We start from the raw sequence: 23,703 nt of genomic DNA, 5'->3' as shown, positions 1-23,703 counted from the left end.
AGGTATGCATTCTGTATTGTCCAGCTCACATGACATCTATTACAGTATTTTATGTAATCTTTGTTTCTTTTCGAACTTTTATTTGACATGGATGTACATGTTGTACACATTAAAATGTACAGTTACAAATAAAACTCAGTCTGTGATGAAACATAGAATTTACTCTCAAGATTGCCTTATTCATGCCTAATGCTGAACTGAATTGTTGAGGTATGGCTGAAGATGTGTTGCGCTGTGGAATTGCTGTCTGAAAGTGTGCTAACTTTGGAAATACAGTGGAAACTCGATATAACGAGATGGTCGGGACCGAGTCATTTTCCTCGTTATAGCCGATATCTCGTTATATCAGTAGGCATAAAAGAAGGCATAACATAAAGACATTAATTTGCACATGTGGGACTACCCATCATATTTCAATCAATACTGATAACTTGATATTGTGTGTGAGGGAATTACATTGTACTCACCTTTATGGGTAAGAGGATGTTTTTGCCAAGGAAATCCAATATCAAGAATGTGTTTCTTATTAATTGTAGATGTTTGAATTTGTAAATTTATATAGCTTGCGATTGTATCAAGATCGTCTGTGGATTGGTATTTGGTTATCGTGTGGGTGTGTGTTGTGTGGAAAGCTTGAATATGGTCTGCACAATGCTGTGTGTGTATGTGACACATTCTGTATGTAAATTATGACTGCGTGTGTGTGAAGATGGGGAATTCCCTACGTAGAAGGCCAATCACAGCATCAGATTGCCTCACACCTGCTAAACGTCATGATGATGTCATGCATACATATGGCTGTCCCACCACATTTTCTGCATGTATCAGTGTGCGCGCACACACAGAGTTACACGTACAACATGCAGTGCTAGCTGGAGTGCACTAAAGAAAATGATTATGTGTGTACAAGACAGTTTTTGGCGCATCAAGCTTTACAATCTCGGAAGATGATAGCACAGGCGAAGTAAAGCTTTACCGTAGGCATTTTGCTTAACCTCGCTATAGCAGGTTTGATTGACTATGTTTTTCTTTGTTTGGAAGTCACAAAATTTATCTCGTTATAGCAGTTATTTCATTATAGCCGATCTCGCTATAAAAGTAGCATTTTACATAGACTTGTGTGGAAGGAAATTTGGGACCGGGAAAATTTCCTCGTTATAACCGATATCTCGTTATAGCAGTGTTCGTTATACCGAGTTTTCCCTGTATGTTAAAAATATAAGATTTACTCATATCCCCCTCATATTATCACTGAATATTTCCTATACATGGTGGCCCAAAAAGAACGGAACGCCTAAGATTTTTATTTTTAGCAATATTTTTCCTAATATGTCATTATTTTGTATACTATTGGAAAGGCCATTCTTTTTCCAAAAGAATGACACCAAGTTCTTTAATTTTGGTTAATGCATCATGGTTTTAGGACCATTTTTGTCAACCCTTGCAATTTTCAAAATGTGATCATTTTGCACTCTCAGAGACACCGAAATCAGCGAGAATTCGGCTTGCCATAGAAGCAGTAACGTTCACAATGTGTGGAATGTGGCTGTCATTGTCCGTTACCATTGTGAATGAGACGACCTGACGACAATAACACTGTCCGCCCCACATTCCGCACATTGCGAACGCTACTGGTTCTACGGTAAGCCGAATTCTCACTGGTTTCTGTATCTCTAAGAGTGCAAAATGATCATATTTTGAAAATTGCAAGGGTTGACAAAAATGGGCCTAAAATCGTAACGCATTAACTGAAATTAAAGAGCTTGGTGTCATTCTATTGGAAAAAGAATGGCCTTTCTAATAGTATGCAACATGATGACATATTTGTAACGATATTGCTGAAATTAAAGATCCTAGGCATTCCGTTCTTTTTGGGCCACCCTGTATAGTGCTAAAAAGAATGAAATATAATTAAATGCTACATCCCCAAGTTTTCTACCAGATTTTACAAAAATTCTGAAAATTTTGTTTTTGTTTTTTTTTTCCTCATGAATATTAATGAGGTTGGGGATGTCATCTGACCTTGAGTTGACCTCTTGACCTGTTTTGCATAAAGTACAATTATTGTCTTTCACAATGATATATAAAACATGGGGGTATGCTGTTTCAAATTGATATGAATTTGCATTACATTTGAACATGTCAGAAAACACATGAAAACACAGCAGTGGATGAGGGTTTGTTTAAGGACTTTAACTTGACTTTGACCCATTCATAATTTTATGCATTGAGTACTTTTCAAGGTATGGAGAAAAAGTGCAATTTCTGTATTGAATAGTAAATTGTTGCCATTTTCATCTGGCCTTTGACCCTAAAATTCATATGATAATCACTGTCAGGCAGAACATGCATAAATATGTAGTAAGTTTCAAGATAACTCGAGCCACTTCCCAGATATGGAGGAAAAAGTTAGTTCAGCACTTCACTTGATCTTTGATCTTTTGACCTTTGAGGCCAAAAAAAAAAAAAGAAAAAGAAAAAAACCTTCCCAGAGAATCTCTATACTCCTCTCACCTCCCTGGTTATACATACATACACCTAGTGTAAAAAACAAATAATCCTGCTGGCATTGCATGAATATGAGGGAAATAGTAAAATTTTGAAGTGTTGCCCTTGACCTTTGACCCCTGACCTTCGACCCCATGAACCCTAAATTCTCTAGATAATCATTGCCAGTCAATACATATACTATGTTACATGAAGATACCTTGAACAATATCCAAGGTACAGAGAAAAAAGTGAAATTTTAATATTTTTACTTGACCTTTTGACCTTTGACCTCATGACCCCAAACTTTCACCAGAGAATCTTAATTGGGTAAAACATGTATACAATAAGTTTCAAGAAAATATCTTCACGCAATGCATAGTACTATGGAGAAAATAGTGAAATTTTAGGATATATATTTGACCTTGACCTTTTGACCTTTGACCTTGAGCATGTGCACTCAAAAGTTGATAGGCACAACTTCACTCCCTAATACACATGATATGCCAAGTTTCATCAGGATATTTTTTAGTTACGCTGTCTACAAAATTTATTACGGATGGATGGATGGACGGACAACCCGAAAACATAATGCCTCCGGCACCACTTCATGGCGGAGGCATAAAAACAGTCTAGAGCCTGAAATCTATAGACTACCAATCATATACCAACTTCCAGGGATATTTTCTACACTCATTTATTCGACACACCTGCCTGACCATCTGTGTCGTGGCCCCCTGTAATGCAGCCTATGTCATCATGAACTAACTTAATTTTCCTACCAGACTCTTTTCCTTAGTCTGTCAGTTCCGACCTTCCAATCATCCTCACAAGGTCTCAATTTCTTTCCCCATCACTACATTTCTCCAGATATCACTACGGGAAAAAAAGAAAAAATCATTATAAATCTGAATTGAGAGAAAGTGGGGGAGGAAAATCTTTATTGAAATGGTTGATTATGTGTGGCAGATTGAACATCGAAGTGCATTATGAAGATGTTGACGTCGATGAAAGGCGAATGAGATGAAACAAATATCCTGAGAGGAGGCTGATATGAAGACTTCATAGATGACAAAAATGTCCACATATTTCAGTACTCTCATTTCAGTTTCATCATCCAGTCTGGAGTCTTAACAAAGGAAGTCTTGTATTAAAAAGCAGCTACCTCTCTGGTGTGTATGTGTGCATGTACAGTGGCAGATCCAGAGGGGGCGCACCGGTGCGCGCCCCCTCTTTATTTTTTGTCAAAACAAAAGAAGTAAAAAGAAAAATGGGGGGGGGGGGGGGGCCTGCGCCCCCTTTAATTTTGTAAAGGCGCCTCCCCTTTATGGAATATCTGGATCCGCCTGTGCATGTATGTGTGATTGATCAAGATATGTCCGATCACAATTTACTGTTTCAAGCTCTTCTGGTTTACAGAGTTATGAGAAGCCAATATGTCAATGGTGGTGGTACAGATACAGATAACTTCTACAACCAAAAAAAAAAAAAAAAGAGGAAAAATCTTTGGCTAATAACCCCAGTAAAAGGCACATGATTTCATGTGAAATCACACAGAACTTTGGATATTTTTCTATTATTTCTTTTTTCTTTTTCTTTTTTTTTTTTTTTTTGGGGGGGGGGGTAGGAGGTTGAGATAAGGTACAAAGTTGTAAGAGGCTATCAATTCTGCCCCCTCTATTTTCTCTTTATTTTCCTGCAGGGGATTAGCGTTGAATCAAGACTGAGGGAATGGCAATATTAAACTGGGCAGGCATTTGGGAGGGGAAACTACACCAGCCACAGCTCAGAAGCCAAGATTCTATAAGACCAGCCATCAATCTCCCACATGTGTGATCCATCTCAGAGAGTTTTACTGCAATGACAAGCCTCGTGTGATGTTCGCTACGCTCGGCAGTCTTCTCCTCTGCTCCATCAAGGATCTCATCTTGTCTAGGGTTTAATTAAGCATCCATCTAATCACAGATAATTTAATCAGTGTCATGTAGGCATCCTATTTACCTTCAACCACTTTCTCTTCCCCCCGTGCACGCTTCATGAGCACATACACACACACACACATAAATTATACAGAAATTGAATGCAAAAGTGCAGATTTTTGCTTTTCACATACAGAGCAACCAATATTCTCAGACAATATTCTTGAAAGAAGAGATCACATTGAGTAAGCATATACATACTTATATGATAATGTAATTCTTAAATTCTGAGGAAAATGGGCTATCTGTATCTAGATCTTATTTTAATAATAGCTCAAATTTACACTAGACACAAAATATGTGACACATGTAATGGCTATGATTTTATTAGCAATGGACTAATTCTGGGTTCAAATTCACTCTTTAAGTGTATCTCACTACTGATGCATGGGATTCACATGTAATTCATTCAGTGATGTTTATAGTTTTGACAATGGGATTTCATTTCCACGGATCCTAACTTAATCCCACTTTATGTCCATGTACTAGATGATACACATCTGTTCGAATGTGTACAATGTGAGCTGATACAGGTTTTCGCTGTTTCCCTGCCTCACACACTGTGTTCTCACTGCTTAAACAAAATGTTCGGCTGACATTTCACAGCCGGGCTGCCATGCATGCCATGTGACCAGGAGAAAAAAAAAAAACACAGCACGCATCAGTGCGAGATTCTGTAATCTCCTTGAAACAATCAAGCACAAAGAAATTTGCCATGCATCAACCAATCATGCTCTCAGTATGGGCTTTAATATAACTTGAACTATGCTCTTTGAAGTAGGCTCAATTTAGTCTACAAGACTGTCACTCCCCAGGAGATTCCTTCCACATCAAATTCCCTCCAAATTTTACCAGGCGATCTGAAGTAAAGGTCAGCTGACTGACGTGTTCTTTAAAATAATGTGTAATACTACAATGACCGATACTTTCCCTCCACAACATTTCCCCACCCCCCCCCCCCCCCACATCCACACACACACACACACACACACACACACACACACATACACAAACACCACAAGGCAACACTTCTGGCCTCTTGCAAAAAGCCCTTGGGTAACCTTTATATCATACGTTTAAATAGTCCCTAACTCTGGGTAAGGTAAGAAATGCCCATATCAAACATTCCATTATATTGCTTCACTACTAGGCAGCATCACAGAAGGTTTGTGAAAAAAAAAAGACAAGAAAAATAAACACCAAGTGATTAGACTTCCCAGCTTGCTCTGCCCTGTGTCATTACAAGGAGCCTGCAAATGTTCAAATGGCAAAATTTGACATTTTCTCACTTTCCCCAAACTGAGGCACTATCAAAGGAGGCCTTCAAAAGCCTCAGGGTAGGTTTTTCATTTTGCTATATTTTACCACTTCATGGAGACAGAGGTAAAAGGAGCCCTAGACAGACTTTATGATTTGATCTATTCTTATATTCTCAAGGCAGCACTGCAGAACGTATACTGAAACTCTTGAATAAATTGTTGTTAAATGCCTCTATTTCAGGGCAAATTTACCTGGGGTTTGTTAATGGCCTTAGGCAGGTTTTGCACCATACTAAATTCTCTCTAATTCCAGGCAACATTCTCCAAGGGACCCAGAAAAACAGAGAGTCCTCAATTTTTCACAACCGCTCTTGGGGTCCTACTTGGCATAATTACACAGAAATGTCACACTCAAACTGCTCTTCATCAGATTCAAGTGAGATGCACACCTAGAAAGGTGAAAGGTCAGTAATAGCCTTTGGTACCAGTCAGGTGCTTGTGACTAATGTAATAATCACACAGCAAGCACCATATGGTCTTCATCAAGTTCACAACACACTACCTGCAATAGTTACAGTCATCATGTGATCAATTCCTTTGTGGTATCAGCTTCCATCATAGTTAAGTGCAAAATTACAAGTGCCAAAATTGGGATTTTTCTGCCTGCCAGTCTTTCTTTCTTTGAGACAAAGCAAGAAAGAGTAAGAGATAGAATGAGAGAACATTATGATCGAATGAAGAGACAATGTTTAGCCAATTATTATTCTTTGAGCAACATGCATACAAGACAGCTACAAAGCATGACACATGATACTAATCTTGCTTGCTTCTCTAGGAGATACCTTTACATGACCTGCATAATCTTAATTCCTAATATGCACACGATGTTTTGCCAGTGGGGGCTAACAATTGTTTTGTTGTTGTTGTTGTTCTGTTGTTCTGTTTTTTAAATTGAAGGAAAATGTCTTAAATTGGAAATGAAAACTCACTTTCCGCAAGCCAAAGACATCATCGATGCGCCCCTTGTCATCCACGTAAGACCACCAGACCTCTTCGGTCAACTCTTGGAATAGACCCTCTTCTGGATGGCAGTCCTCAGCGGTCATGCTGGACTGGATGATGTTAAACTTCCTCAGGAGCTGACCACTGTCATTGTCCAGATCTAGCGACTAAGGAGAACACAGCAGGAGTGCATAATTGACCAGGTCAAATGTCATGCTTGACCACTATTCCAATTAATAGTTGACCACATTTCATGCATTATGCACGGTAGTACAATGTACTTTCTGTATGATTCTATCTGCATCTTTAAGGTGAATTTACTGCCAAAATTTATTGTCAAAATCAAACAAGGCTTTGGAAAATCTTTACTTGCTTTCAAAAAACCCATTCTTATGCCTAACCTGTAATTTAAAAGGGATGGCTAGTAACCGAACAGTGGGAATCAGTGGGAATGCTGAGGGATGATTGTTCCAATCCTTGTGGGATTCATTTAAGAGTACATTGTATATCTACTGTCATGTGAAAATTATTTGCTTCAGAACGGTCTCATATTCAAGTAATGTGCAGATTAATGCCCCGTCACTGACCAGGCACGCTAACCTTGAAACATTAAACTGCACATTACTTGAATATGAGACCATTCTGAAGCAAATAATTTTCACACAACAATAGATATATAATGTACTCTTAAATGAATCCCACAAGGATTGGAACAATCATCCTCCAGCATTCCCACTGATTCCCACTGATCAGTTACTAGCCATCCCCTTTAACCCAACGCCACATTTTTTTTTTCTTCCTACAGCATGCTTTTGCCCTGTATGATCAATGACAATAATAATGAAATGAAATCTAGGCTGCAGAATACAGACATCAATTTCGAAAATCACAACTGCTTATCACATCAAATATCTAGGCATCGCTTTATTGAAATTCCCTGCACAGCCTGTTTCCGTGGTAATATTCTGGATGCCGCGACTCTGAGAAAGCGGCTTACATCGTAATCTAATACCAGTGAGTGATGGGCAACTCTGACATTTGCACTGCAGCGAGAAATATAATCTGCAGCTTGTTGCAGCAGAATTCATCCCCATGGCATGAGAATACATTGTGATTCAGGACAGCTTGCTAAAGCATCAAATCTTAACTCACTGTATGATGAAACGGCTTTATATGAGTTATCATGTACTGCACATACACCTCCTCACAAGTGTGTCAATCAAATCATGTAGCCTACATTCTTAAAGAACAACTAAAATCAAATTTTATGCAATACAAATTGAACAAGTCTGCAATATATCCTTCTCATTCGGCTTCTGTAATTCTCCAACCATTGTGTAATTTACTATTTTGAGGAATTACAATGAGTTTTCATACTTCCTATATTCTTTCCCTTCCCTCCTTTCATTCTCTTGAATTCTCTTTCATTACCTAAACATGAAGACACTTCCATCTTGTACTGAAGCATGTCAAAAGCTTATACCATTTGAATCACAGCTAAAATTCAAGCTAAAGTGTGATACCTCAAGTACATACGTAGATCACAATAAAAATGAATACGAAAATAATATAGCTCTGGGAAGGCTTTCCATTTTAACCTGGGATGTAATTCCCTGCTATTGATCTACATTACAGTTTAAATGGAAAGATTTTTGATATGAACGAAGTTTTTCTCGCTGTTTTCATGTACACATATATAAACAACATTTTGCCAGGTTTTCTTGATACTTCCTTCATCCAAAATAAGAATAATTACAATACTAGACACATGAATAGATTGTATATCCCAAATTTTAAATATTGCATTTCAAGATACACTTTCAAATATACGGGACCTGTTCTATGGAACGACTTGCCAAAATGTGATAAAGCTGTCTAATAGACTTTCAATATTTAAAAGAAGATACAAATCATTTCTTGTTCATAAAGATATATTATAAATTTGAAGTTTTATGCAGTGTACAAGCACCACACTTTGATTACTCTTGCCTTCTTGTATAGTGCACTTTCTGTAGTATAGTTTTTCTTGTGTGTATTGCATCAATGTAACTATTCTTTGCTGTAACATTTGGGATCAGCCATAGAAAGACCAACGGTCTATGTTGATCCCCCCACAAACTGAAATAACTGCTTTTATGTTGTGTTTGTCAGTTGTAAAATTCCTGTAAGTTGGACTTATTTTTCTTGTATTGTTCCAATATCCTACTGTGTATGTATCGTTCCTGTATTTTTTGTAAATGCTTTTTATCAGGATGTGGAAAATAAATGAAATGAAATTATATTTGTACAGCTCCTGTAACTCACTTTAACATGTAGATCATATCAGAAGATGATTCATGTCATAAACCAAGCTGCTCCTCTGCCTCATTTTTTTCAAACAATTGCTAAAATGTTAATTAGGAAACCTGAGAACTAGCAAATGTGATCTTGCATCTAAAAAACAGTAAAAAAAAGTTCTGACATACTTAGTCTAGGTCAGATTTTGAAGTAAGGGATTTGCATGTAAAGACTTATATTGCATGTTACTTGTCAAAAAACAGAGTGGAGTGACTTCAGACTGAAGAGATGTAAAGCATACGTGTACAAAAACTATGAAAATATTAATTTTACTTAATTCCACGCTTTCAAACCTAGGATCTAGATACTCCTTCATGAGGAAATGCCAAAACTTGAAAATGAATATTGTAGACCTAACATACATGTTTGGGGTTTTTTCTTTCCTTTAAAAGAAAAAAAAACTGACCTGTGTGAGCTTCATGACGCAAAATCACCACAACCAGATCACTGCATTACTTCCACGACGAAAAGACTGCAAGTAAAACTTGTGACTAACATATTTCAGGTAATAGCTAACTGTGTTGGACTCTATCTATGCAGTCATTGACTGTGATGATCTAATGTCGCCTGATATCCTTGTGCTTACCTTGTTGTGGAGTTTGACACAGTACTTCCAGTGGTCAAAGACTTCTGTCAGCCTGTCCAGCCCACCATGGTGGAAGTGCAGGACTTTGTACTGGCTCTCACGGCTGGCGATGACCATCTGGCCACAGGTGCAGGACTCGTCAGAGAAAAAGACCCGCAGTGACCGCATCTGACACAGGTCAACGGAGAACACACCGCAGACCTGATCCCTGGCCGGAGCACTGGCCGGGGAGCCAGGGTAGACAACCTTGCCCCTGTAGCAGACAGAGTTCTCTGGGAAGGTCAAGTTGTAGGAGACCACAGGTGATGGGTGGGTGATCTCTGGGCTGCAGGTGCTACTGCTGTGCAGACTGTAGAAGGGGGCGAAGGGGTCGTAGTTAGCATCTGGGCTAGGGGTGGAAGGCAGGGACTCTTCATCACGATTCGAAGTTGTCGGGGTCGTTGAGCTCGACCGGCGAGACAGCCGGTGCCGCTCGGGAACGTCGCTGGAGAGTTGCTCCAGCATCCTGTTGAAGGACTCGGAATCATCAGAGTCCGAGCTGCTGATGCTCAGCTTGTCATCATCGTCACGGACAAGTTCCTCCTTTCTGCTCTTTGACTGTAGCTCCAGATTCACCGGTCTATCCATGCCCCTTTCTTCGTTCACTTCGCTGCTGTTGAGCAGGGCAGCTAATCTCTGCTCCTCAGACACACCGTCACTCTCTGACAACACACTCTCCACTCTTCCTTGCATCAGCTTCTTCTTGGGAAGACCCTGTCTGGTCTCTTGTGAGTCTATTTTCCTGGGGGCATCACTATCTCCATCACCTGCCAGTGCAACATCCCCAACAATCTTGGATCGGTCACCTTCACCAATACCGGAATCTTGTAAACTGTGAATAGATCCCTGGGGGCTTTCATTCTGGCCTTTACCCACATCCCTCTCAACACCTGACGTATATATATTTCCTTCATCATCCTTGGACAGGATGCTAAAACTGTCTCCACTTATGTTGTCTGCATGGCTCTCGGTCTTCGAAAACGTCTGCTTCCGAATGTCTGTGGAAGATGGCCTCGCTGGACTGTTAGTGGCGCTAGACCTCTTCCTTTTGTTCAGAGAAGAATTGGGGATCCAGGTCAGCACTAGAGATGTCTGGGTGGGGTCCACCTTCTGAGCCCGGATTGTCAGGTAACCTGGATGGTGCTCCACATTGGTGGACAGCATGGATGGGGGATGGACGCACACATTGTTCTTGCAGAAGATGATCTCCCCATCAAGAGGGGGTGCCCTGACGTACTCGGGATCTGAAATACCCAGGAAGTCACTGAACTTTTTGAGAAATGTGGTCATCTTGAAAAGGGTACAGTTCAGCTAAACTCCACAGTGCAACATCAGCACGTCACAAATCATTCTTTATGCTGGAAGTCTGGCAATGTCCGAACTTCTTTCACACTGCAAGAGAACACAATAAATAAACCCAAGATTAATGTGAAATATGAGTAGAATTTCAAGTGATACAAACAAATAAGAATAATAAAAATACTGCACAAGTTGAAGTTCATTCTAATGGATCGGTTTCCTGAAATACTAATTTACAAGTATGATGTACCCATTTATAATGTATGGCTGTTCATGACAGCTAAAAAGCTTGCCCAAGGCCTGCTGAAAAGAGTAATTTACCTAATACACACAAACTTTATTATGGTAATGAAATGAACACTGTATTACAGAGAAAAAGTTAGATTGAGTGGTTCATTACTGGGTTTCCATGAAATATTGATAAACCAACATGTTGCACGCTTTTTTATTTACAAATTTTAGAGTGCACCTAATAACTTCCGAAGTTGATAATTATAAAGGCTTTTGTTGTTTTTTAGTTATGGTACAAATAATAAAAGTGACATGTGATTAAAAGACATGACTGGTTTTCATCAAGGTTTAGGTAATAATATGCATACTGCAAGAATGATACAAGTTTGAGGCCCCATCCTGCATGGGGTGGCAAACCAGTTTGGGTGTGGTCAGTTTTGGTGACAGAGATTATGTAATAAGACACAACTGCACATCTTTTGTTTTGTTTTGGCTTTGTTGTAAAATTCATTTTTACCATCTATCATTTCACATTTTCTGGGATTGATTCTTCCTCAGTCTGCAAGTCAGAGTTGCTTGCAAATCTGCCTTTTCTGATACTTAAGTATCTTTCCAGATTAAAAATATAAGAGCAAATGGGAGCACTTTTTTCAATACTATCACTAGCAATATAGAGTATGATACCGGTACTTGTTCTTGTTCAAATGCTGTGCTGAAGACTGCCCATATGAATACACCAAATGAACTTGTACATCATGCCTAACAAACTGTTTCTGTATCCTCAAGGTATGTGCAATGGACAATGTCACTTTGATATAAATTTGACTGTTGTTATTTGTACACATTCAAGATGATTGTGTAAGAACATCAGTTGCAGCTTGGTGGTAACCAGAGAGTTGTGGCTATATACATAAATATTGAAATACAAGAAATCACAGAATTCTCTTTCCCTCCCTCTCTTCCTCCTCTTAAGTCTCTACTATGATCTCTCCCCCTCTCACTCGCTCTCTCTCTCTCTCTCTATCTCTCTTTGTCTGTCTCGGAGATATTTCCTGTCAGAACACAGACAATTACCGCGTACGATTTTCAAACTTTGTCTATATTTAGAATTTTGCGGCAGGCAGGTGGTTGTTTGTGACCTGTTCAATTTCTGTCAAACCACCGACCTACTCTCGCATGGCCGTTCCTTACTCGTTAATGAATTCATGCACCTGTTTCTGTAAGAAGTGTCACAAAAATATTTTAAACATGCTTTCCTGCTTTGATTTCATCAACACCACCAACAGCCAACCTGGATAAAAAAAGGCGGACTTTGCGATATCTAAAAACTACAGCAGTATCCAGTACATGCATGCGCAGAACACAATAAAAGTTGTCATGTTTTGAGGTCTGCTGCTCCCATCATTAGTTTCCATTCAGAGACAGCCGAGTCTAAAAAGGCACTCGTATCAGCCAAATAAGACTTTAAATGAGGGAAATGATTCTTTTGTCAGTGAAGATCCATGATTACACAATTGCCATTGTCCAAACATCTGAGCGACCTCACTATAAGCATGCACATAATCAAGTGGCGGTGGGGATAATGGGATCAAAGAAAGATCTCCGTTATTACAATCCATGTACTGTAGTAGGTCCATGGTCAAACCTTCACCTGTTTCTTTGAATTACTAGCGAATGTTTCTCAAAATGCTTACAAAACAGAAATTCCTGTATTGCATGTCACCTATACATGTAGGCTGATTTACAAGACACACATGAAGACAATACACATTGTATACAGGAAGTGGTGCCTGTTATCACTGTGGTGAGGTCAAAGGACTTGAGTCAATGCTCATTTCCCAAAACACTACCTATGACCACTGATAGTGCTGTGATAGATTCAATAATGGAAATGATTGGTATCACACTTTTTATGATCTTACTTTACAATAAACACATGTATGGATATGGTCATCTTGCTAATTAACAGCAATGTGCTTTTTAGCACCTAGAATTACCTGGTGATAGTATTCTCTCCCTTTAACAGAAAAAGAAGAAAAATAATACATTCAGGTGTATTTATACGCACATGAAATAGTAAATCTTGTGCAATCAAACAAATCAACAAATCACTCAAGCAGAATATTTTGCTTATAGGATTCCTTACAAATTCCTTTGCATTTTGTATTCTGAAAAAAAAAAAAAACAAACAAATTACACTGAAAAAAGATGATGGCATAGGAGGCTCAAATATTCCAGTAATGTAGCAATGAAATCCAACCATACCACTTGCTTTTTAAAGCAACTTCACCACCATAGAATTTATGCATACTTCTTCTTTTGCTCTGTTTCCTTGAGCAAATAATCATGCATTCTTATGTGAAGCTGTCATGACATCATCATAATTAATTGTGATTTTTTTTATTGAGTTTTGAAAACATTCTTTTTTCCTCGTTGCACTCACTATATTTTCTGGAACTCTGTATCTACAAAGTCTGAAAATCATCCAGAAGTCTCCTTTTCTTGCCTTATGTAATCAACAGGATTTTCACAGCAAAATACATCCTGAAATTTAGGACATAAGGAATGCCTAATAATTGGTGGTGTGCTTCAATTCTCTGCAACACAGACATACATCCATGCATCAACATGTTGCACAAAACACACGGTATGCACTCTCAAACACACACTCACACTCAAAAACACACACTCACACTCAAAATAATCTGCACATGTATCCTTTTTATCACACTGTACTTCAAACAACATACCCCATGGAAAATAAAGCACAGGTCTGGCAAACATTTACACAGACTACCTGGTATATATCCAAAAAGACTTCCAGTATTGCTCCCTCATTTAGCAATGGGTCGATAAAATCCATGAAAGAGGCGAATCATCTTGTCACACAAATCCGGCAAATCCAATTACGAGCAATAACAATCGCCCATCAATGTCGTGGCTTGGCATTGTCCGGCACACCACCTGATGAGCGCGCCAAATATTGGCAATTTTACCATCCCAGCTCACGCACTACGCAGGAGGGAAGTGGAGTGTTTGTGGGTCAATAAAGGACTAGCTAACTCAGGGAGATGTGAACTGACCCCATGTAGAGGTTGATTTGAGCCAAGAGTGGTTATGGTAGAAGATGGTCCCCAAGCATGGCAATCAAGTAAAAGGGATAGAAGATTGCATTGAATATACACCTGCTACATCATCCACTTGAATCGCACGCATACTTAGATGCTTGTAGTGTGTGTGTGTGTGTGTTATGTGTGTGTATTGTATGTGTGTATTGTATGAGTGTGTGTGTGTGTGTGTGTGTGTCATCAGCTGCATTTCATATCAGAATTGTGGGGCATTATACACACAATGTGCATTTTATACACATACACACAAACATACACACTGAGCAATCTCAGAGACAGGTGCCTGTACATTTAGTATGCACCAAAGTCTGTGTGTGCGCTCTGGCTGTGTGTTTGTGCGTGTGTCAGCCACAGATATGTATTACTCTGTATGACATCCCAATACAGCATCTCTGCCCTTGTGTGTCACTGTGTGAGAGGGGTAACCATACAAAATGGATGGTATTGCACAGCTCATACTGAATTACGGTAGTCTGGGAATACAGACTCACTCTGGACATTGCAAGGTGTCATGTGATTGCAGTTAAATACTGTGCGCTGTAGAATGTTGCTGCTTTTGGCCTTAATAATTTTCTAATTAATAAAACCACAATATCTTTTGAAATGACATTTACAGTTGGTACAATCAGGTCACCAGTGGTTAAAGGTTAAAATGAATGAAGTTCAGTATTTAGCAACAGGGTGACCAAGCATTCCTAGCCTTATGGCATCAACATAATGATGAAAGCTGTATCTGTTTGAATGTTGCTAAAATGAATATAATTTTTCAAGAAGTAGAATGCTATAAATCCACTTGGATGCTTGCCCAAGACAATGAAATCTCAAGGTGAAGCTCATGATAGGCATGTGCCTGTGAAAAGTATGACGCCCGAATGCTCGTTTGGGAAAGTGAAGATAGATGTCTCTAATACCCTGCACAAAATTCAAAGGGCAGATTTATTTAAAAAAAAAAAAGTTCTATGTATATCTGATATCTGTTTGCCACATGAAACTAATATGAATCATGTACATTTGTATTTGCCTACATTTGTGTTGTATCTATACCATCACCACTATTTCATTGTCTGAAATTTATACATGTAGCATTCTTATGATTCTTCTAAAAGCATCACTTCAGAATTTAATCATGGACGTGCTCTAAAAAAAAAAAAGTTTTGCGCTACTTGTGCTTGTGAGCAATTATACGCATCATGTACAATCAGTGGCGTATCTAGGGAAAACGGCGCCCGGGGCAAGCGCGAAAATTGCGCCCCTAATTTCTGAAAAAGTGTTCCACCCCAACCCCATCCCAGTAGGGACTTTAAACACAGTCCACATGATGTACTTTTTCAAGCACTTAAAAGGGGTCTTTTTGAAGGTGATTTAAATGTAATGAATTTTGATAAATTTTGGCGAGCGAGCGCAGCGAGCGAGCCGAAAATTGTTGTATTTCAGCTAACAAAACATGGAATTCTTGTCATTTTTTGCTTATTAAATCTTACAATTCTAATCAAGATATAGTGACGACGATAATGATTTATACCAACAAACTGAGGACTTTAAAAAATACTCTAAATTAGTAAGCGCGAGAGAGCCGAAATTTGTATATTTCCGCGGCATCATCACGATTTGTTCTTAACTCTTTTTTTTTACAAATTTTGGCGAGCGAGCGCAGCGAGCGAGCCGAAAAATGTGTATTTCAGCTAACAAAACATGGAATTCTTGTCATTTTTTGCTTATCAAATTTTACAATTCTAATAAAGATATAGTGACGGCCTTATAGATAACGATTAATACCAACAAACTGAGGACTTAGAAAAACTACTCTAAATTAGTACGCGCGAGTGAGCCGAAATGTGTATATTTCCGCGGCATCATCACGATTTGTTCTTATCTCTTTTTTAAATAAATTTTGGCGAGCGAGCGCAGCGAGCGAGCAGAAAATTTTTGTATTTCAGCTAACAGAACATGGAATTCTTGTCATTTTTTTGCTTATTAAATCTTACAATTCTAATCAAGATATAGTGACGACGATAACGATTTATACCAGCAAACTGAGGACTTTAAAAAATACTCTAAATTAGTAAGCGCGAGTGAGTCGAAATTTGTATGTTTCTGCGTCATCATGACGTTTTGTTCTTATTTCTTTTTGGGAGATAAATTTTGGCAAGCGAGCGCAGCGAGCGAGCCGAAAAAATTGGTATTTCAGCTTACAAAACATGAAATTCTTGTCATTTTTTGCTTATTAAATCTTGCAATTCTTACAAGATATAGTGACGACCTTATAGATAACTATTTATACCAACAAACTGAGGACTTTAAAAAATACTCTTAATTAGTACGAGCGAGTGAGCCGAAATTTGTATATATCCGCGTCATCATTACGTTTTGTTCTTATCTTGTTTGATTTGGGTTGGGTTTTTTTGCACCCTCACCCCCCCCCTCGTATGTTCGAAACCGTTGGCGCCTTCTTTTGATCCAATTGGCGATTGCTTCAGAACGAAAGAAATGGCAGCCGCTGCTCCGTGAAACATTTTGCCTGCTAAATATAAAGTGACATGTGTGAACACAATAGACACGTTTTGTTCTTACCTTCTTTTTTATATAAATTTTGGCGAGCGAGCGCATCGAGCGAGCCGAAAATTTTTGTACTCCAGCTTACTTACAGAACATGGAATTCTTGTGTGAACACAATAAACATTGTCATTTTGTCGGCGGCATCATGTTTTTATTTTTGTCTTGTTTGATTTGGTTTTCTGCCCCCCCCCCCCTTTTCCGGGCGAGTTTTTTTTTTCTTCTTCTTCTTCTTCTCTTTTTTTCTTTTTTTTTTCTTCTTCTTCGTTTTTTTTTCCTTTTTTTTTCTTCTTCTTCGTTTTTTTCCCTTTTTTTTCTTCTTCTTCGTTTTTTTTTCGTTTTTTTGCGCCCCCGGGGAGTGGCGCCCGGGGCACGTGCCCCCCTTGCCCCCCCCCTAGATACGCCACTGTGTACAATCTATAATGAACAAAATGGTTCTTCTACAGTTTCAACTTCACTGATTGAAAAAAAAAAGGACTTTCTCTGGTAAGTAAATTTTACATTATAATTGTCCTCTCAACATCCTTGAAATCTTTGTGCATCTGCAAGGATATCTCCTCTTCTGCATGTCTCCTCTGATCAATGATTTATTGTGAAATAAAACATAATCTATCTAACACTGAGCAAACAGACACAGTTGTACATGTACATAGAATCTTATTCAGTTTTCACTCTTTTCTTTCATGGTAGTTGGTACTGGATTGAAATTGAATTCAAGCCAGATTAGTATGACAGCTTGAGCAGGAGAGCTACCACAAAAAACACAAGACATTAAACCACTCCTTCTAAACTAATTAGACCAACACATAGATTCTCAAGATAATTATAACACCATTACTTCAAACTGTTTCCATGACTGTAGACAGGACAGATGTATTTAAGTACAATTATCTGGCTCATGAGAAAAATTAAATCTTATCATATCAAAATTCTCTCCAACATGGAAACACATAACGACTGAAATTCAGTGCATCTTTAATTTTTGGCTCTCACAAATATTTACATTTTATCATTAATTCTCAATGCTATCCTAACAACGCACAAGAAGCATTTAGGATCTACATCACATCACGATGATAAATTTTTTTTTTCATTTTAATTCTATTCTATGACAATATGATGCAATTAGTCCTTTGATAAAAATCATCCACACATGGTGAATTGAAAAGCCCAACAAGGGAAGGAGACGGGGTTCTAGCAAATTCCTTAACTTTGCTACACATTGCAACAACAACAACAAAATAAAAATAAAATGACTCTTTGATGCCCCATACTTGTGTATCCCGAACAATATCTTTGCAGGGGGCAGCTTGCTGCATACTTTTTTCCTTTTTTTTTCAAACTTAAAGTGTAGATGCATCAAATTTCTATTACGCATTTGAACAGACTGGTATCTAATGGCAATGAATCTTTGTAACAATGGTAAACCTGAAAACCTGCTCAAGGTTTGTCCATGGAACAACAACTTAAGTATGCAAATTCTTCCAAGACCTTATTTTTGAGGTACATGTTTTACAGAATAACTCATTACATTGCACTATGTCAGCATAAAAGAAACAGCCAGAAATTTGAATGAGTTTATAGTAAACCAGTCTATAGTCGAAACAACACTGTTTGTTTGTCAATACCATTTTGTTTTTGTCATACATGTACAGAATAAATGTTAAATGCTTGCTAGTCACATAAAAATTTTCCAAGTGTCATGGGGCCACTAAAATTTTAATATGATTACGAATGTCATCATGTACGGGAACGTGTTAAACCAGGCAGCCGCCTGAGGAAAGTTTGATAAAAATCAGTAAAGAGAAATGTGCCGCAAAAACAGGCAGACACATAGCAACTGCTTGTTTAATTAGGATGAAAGTTGCAGCAGTGCATAACAAGATTAAATCCCATCATCACATTTTGTGCATGTTTAAGGCAACATATAGATGATTAAAAGTAATGATTTCGAACAGCATTATACTTGCTTACTGGTAATAGCACCAGCTGCTCTCTCGTGTTTATCATTGGAGACCCAAGTCATCTACTAAGGTTTTGTTTTGTTTTGTGTTTTTTTTTTCATCCAAACATACAATTATTTGCTATACTCTTGAAGGAGGCTCATTTCCCTCCTCTCAGCAAATTCAGAATCTTAACATTGTACTAAAAAAAAAAAAATACACATTTTTAAGAGCAATATTTGACATATTAGCTTTGAATGATGGTACATGTACCTTCCATCAGACTGATTTTGAATAGAGGGTACACTGCTGTGTATACATCACAACTGAGATCTAACTGAAAGCCACTGAGAAAAAAAAAATCCCCCAAAACTTACACACTTTATCTCTTGTACAGCAACAATGTTACAGTTTGGCTTTACCCTATGTCTTCAATATTGGTGTGCAAACAAGGTGTGCAATTCATTCCTTCCATCTTTGACAAGGCAATCACATGCTTTATTAAAGGGGGTACTGAAAATTTGCCATACAAATTAAAAACAGAAAATGCCTCTTGCAACAAAAGGAAACATAATTTGTCATTGTGCACAATACACACATTTGTAATGGCTGTGAACATCAATTCATCTGAAACACATCTTGGGTTGCTCGTTACAGAGCAAATACTGTACACGCCGATTATTTCGTGAGGTTTTTATTTTCATGAATTTTGCAAGGTTTTTATTTTCGCGAATTTCGCGAGTCAGCTGCTATTCACGAAATTAAAAACACACGAAAATATTGACTCTAATGCCATTATGAATGTGATGTATGCGTTTACATTTCTCCATTCAGTACAGGACTCCACGATGGTGAATTTAACCACTCGCGAAATTGTCGGAAGTCCCGATTCGCAAAAATTTAGACTCGCGAAGTACATGGTGTTTGCAGTACTGATAAACACAAAACTGGACAGTCCTTGGGATAGGGCCATGAGATATTTAAATGGGGCAATCTGTTCAAACACAAACTACATGTGCTCACTACTGACTGAATTTCTGGACAAGAATTCAGTGGACAACAGGAGATTTGAAAATAAAAAGGCATGCATAGGCTGCGCACTAACATGTAGAACATTCTTTTTTTTTGTAATGTTCAGGAAAGAGACAGATGTAATGTACAAACAAACAAATAATTAATGATAATAATGCTTGCTTCCAGTTGTATTTATTGCAACTTATTGACAAATTGCCCTTCATCGACGTAAATAAGTACTGAATGTTCAGTCTTCGAGCAAAAAGCAATAATGATGAAAAAGGACAAATTATGGACAGCCTTACATACTTGGATGGGAATTGAACCCATGGCCTCCTGATTGACAGACAGGCATCACACTCACTAGATTTGATACCAAGTTTCCATCTGAGAGCCAGTGTTGAATAGCAATTTGTCAATCAGTTGACACAAAAAATGACTTGAAGCAAGAATTATAAATCCACATTATATGCAGAACATGCTATGGGATTAAAACCAAAACTGGCTATCAAGTGGAAGCTCTGTGGTATGTAGTTGATATGGCACCTGTCTAGCAATCAAGAACTGGAATGGGTTCTAGTCCCACTTGAATATTCCCACTATATTTTATGTCTACCACTGAAACACTTTTTATTCGGTGTTTATATACGTTGATGAAGGGCAAGTTGTCAATTAGTTAGAATAATAATGCTGCAGCATTGAAAAATCCAAATCAGAAAATTGACTGACAATGCCTAGATACATCATGTTATGTATCTTATTCTATTATAATTGAGTCAACTTTCATATCCTTGACCTGCAAAACAAAAAGAATATAATCAAATTCATGTTTTCTACATCGAATCAGTATGTTTGAAAACTACCCTTTCATAAGATAGTCTGGGTTACTGAAAAAGAAATATACATGTAGGTTTAGCATTCTATGTTGACATGCTTTCTACCTGAGAAACATGCTGAGACAAACCATTTCATCAAAGGAACATGCCAAGTTTGGCGCAATGATTGTACATTACTTAAAAAATATCAAACTTTAACCGTGGTTCTGATCTTAACCTTCTTTGATTCACTTTCCAAGATGTGATCATATAGTTCTGTAGATGCCATGATAACCAACAGATATACTTGGTGTTATGAAAATCTGACCAATTAATTTTATTTTACATTTGATGCATACTGAAATCTAATCAATTAATTTCATTTTTTTTCTTTGTATACCGTATACGATCCAGATATCTTTATTTACATAAGATGGCCAAATAAGATGATTATTGATTATAAATAAGATGATTATTTACATGGATGTAATGTAACTGTACGAACAGCTTTATGAAACAGGTCCCACTGGATGTATGTACCCGTACGACCTGAACCACACTTCCTGGTAAGTTAAACATTTAGACAAAGAAGTCATTTCAGAATTTTGAAACTTAAAGTTCAGTATTATATTGCTCAATTATTTGCACCCATGGCTGTTTGTTTGTTTGTTTGTTTTTTAACAAAACCGCATAAAATTACTTTGTGCCTGCAAATGACAGCAAGACATTGATGCCCCATTAAGTGTAGTGTCTACCCTCCAATATTAATTACTAAAAAATTTACAAACTACTTTTCAGATCATATTTTTGCATGTAGGAAGATTTACTGTGAAATTTAAAGTGATTAATAGCATATTTCCCTGCTAATGAAGACTAAAAAATATATTAAATGATGATGAGAGTCCACATGAAGAAACTTTATAATGCAAGAGACTCTTTCAGTGATGTGACTGATTATTACTGAAAGCACCCACTTGACCTGGAATCTCAAAATGGTGCAAATCCTTAACTCTTGCAACTGACTTATGACAGTAAGTCCTTATACTTGTAATTCATGTTTATATTAATACCATTTCTATCAAAAATGACAGAACAATAAAAAAAGAAAATGTGGTATCAAATTATACTGTTATTGCAACACTTCTCACTTTTATTTATCTAAATCCTTTAATTACTTGGGTTCCAACAGCTGGGGGCTACCCATGAAATTTCTATAACATCTATTTTGTGTAATAGACACTCTTTTCAAACTGTAAATAACAATATAAATTGGTACATATTTTGGCAACCTTTCTTTTTGTTATCTCCAATACTTACATCACATTATTTTCTTTTCCATGTATTTTCTTCGCCTTTATGATTTTTTTTTTTCAATTGTTCAACTATTCAAAATACAAACCAGGTAGTATCTTGGCATGTATATCAATGAAATTTAAAAGTGACCATGAATAATATTTGATAGAAATAGTATTTTCTTCTGGAAATGAGTACCGTACTGCTTTGCAATTTAAAAAAAAAAAAAAAATGTCTACAATGACGCTTTGACGGACATGTATTTCATTATCATGGCATGTCCAACTCCCACAAATGTGCCTAAAAATGCACCTAAAATATCAGAGGAAGGTCAAGAAAGATGAACCCCATAGCCACGGCCAATGTAAGGCAGTAAATTAATATAGCCATGTTGTCAGTCCTATTCTACACTGGTCTACGCAGGTCTAACCCAATTTTGTCCATATTGGTGTACCATTTGCTGTAATATTCATGCTGTGTCTGTATATGACATTTTTTGCTCAGTAAATTTGAGTTACATGTACTCAAATAACATATTGGTGCTTTCAATTTCAATCTGACATGACATTTTTGACCGCCTTAGTTTAACTGAATGATGTAAATTTGAATTGAATGATATACCTGGTGGTAAACTTGGACAAGTTTCACTAAAACAAAGAAGGCATATTAAAGTTTACAAACACTGGTCACTAGACTAGGTAGACCCCTATTGCCCACTAAATTTAGCAATCCGTGGCCATGGGCCCGGCCAGGATATTGTGGCAACACACGATAATGCTTGATATTTATACTATAGTGGGTGTTTTTTTTTTGTTTATTTTTTGTCACAGAATGGTAAAATATGGTCAACTGTTTCAGCTCCAATTGCCCACGATTTATTCAGGGCGCTCCCACGGTGTAGATCAGTGCAGTGGAGCGCCCCAGGGTTCTAGGCCCTATAAACTAGGAGAGTCGGCTGTCGGGCTGGCGCTGGGGTGCGGCCGCCGAAGTTTGTTGTTGTGCGAATGTTAGGAGCCGGATGGCGCGGATCGGAGTTCAATAATGCGTGGGACTGCACTGTGAATCAACAGTGGCAGTGCAGTGGGGTGAAGGTATCTGTCCGTTTCTTCTCTCCTTCTTCTTCCTTGTGTTTCTTTGTATTGAAAAGCACAAACCAATCAATGTACAAATTCAATATGTTTAATGAAAAAATAATATACTTACCACGAAAGTGACGCTGGTCGAGTTTCCGTGCCAAAAATTTAGCTCGCAATCGTACTGACCACAAAACAAGTGTGCTGCTGGTATTTTCTCACGGTCAACAATCCAACCGATGGTGGCGCCTGGCATATTGGCAGCGAGCGCCTAGCATCAAAGAGATTTTCGGAGATTTTCCCCAGTGGTGGGCAGCAGAAAAATCTCTTTGCCTAGCATGCACTTCACTCATTTCAGTCACCCTGGCTGTGTACTCATAAAAGATAGTCAATCTCTTTGGTACTGATAAGAATAATAATAATACCCACCCTTTACGGTAACAGTCCTGTAATGCAGAGCAAAAACGACAACAACAACAATAACGATAACAAAATGATGAAGGATTATGAGATTAAATGAGTTCATGTGCACATAAAAAGTATAGTAAACTCACATACGTAGATTAGATAATAAAAGAAGTGGATACATACAATTAAATTCTGTAATTATACTGTACAGAACAATTCTTTATGTACATGTCCCCACGAGGGGGTTTGTTTGTGTG

At 37.9% G+C, this 23,703-nt stretch overlaps 1 protein-coding gene across 1 annotated transcript in view; it reads right to left on the bottom strand.

The window, feature by feature from the left end:
• Positions 1-23,249, bottom strand: part of LOC139727372 (TBC1 domain family member 16-like) — a 46,702-nt gene extending 23,453 nt beyond the window's left edge. The window contains exons 1-3 of the mRNA XM_071638335.1: positions 23,169-23,249; positions 9,651-11,081; positions 6,715-6,894 (exon numbers count right to left, since the gene is read on the bottom strand). Of these exons, the coding sequence (XP_071494436.1) occupies positions 6,715-6,894; positions 9,651-10,979 (1,509 nt within the window). The 5' untranslated portion in view covers positions 10,980-11,081; positions 23,169-23,249. The remainder of the gene's footprint in view (positions 1-6,714; positions 6,895-9,650; positions 11,082-23,168) is intronic.
• Positions 23,250-23,703: the final 454 nt, after the last annotated feature.

The sequence above is a fragment of the Diadema antillarum genome, unplaced genomic scaffold (assembly GCF_040938485.1).
Source record: "Diadema antillarum isolate AM-2024a unplaced genomic scaffold, OU_Dant_1.0 scf00000017, whole genome shotgun sequence".
Classification (NCBI taxonomy): domain Eukaryota; kingdom Metazoa; phylum Echinodermata; class Echinoidea; order Diadematoida; family Diadematidae; genus Diadema; species Diadema antillarum.
This window is presented reverse-complemented; position numbering and strand designations above follow the sequence as displayed.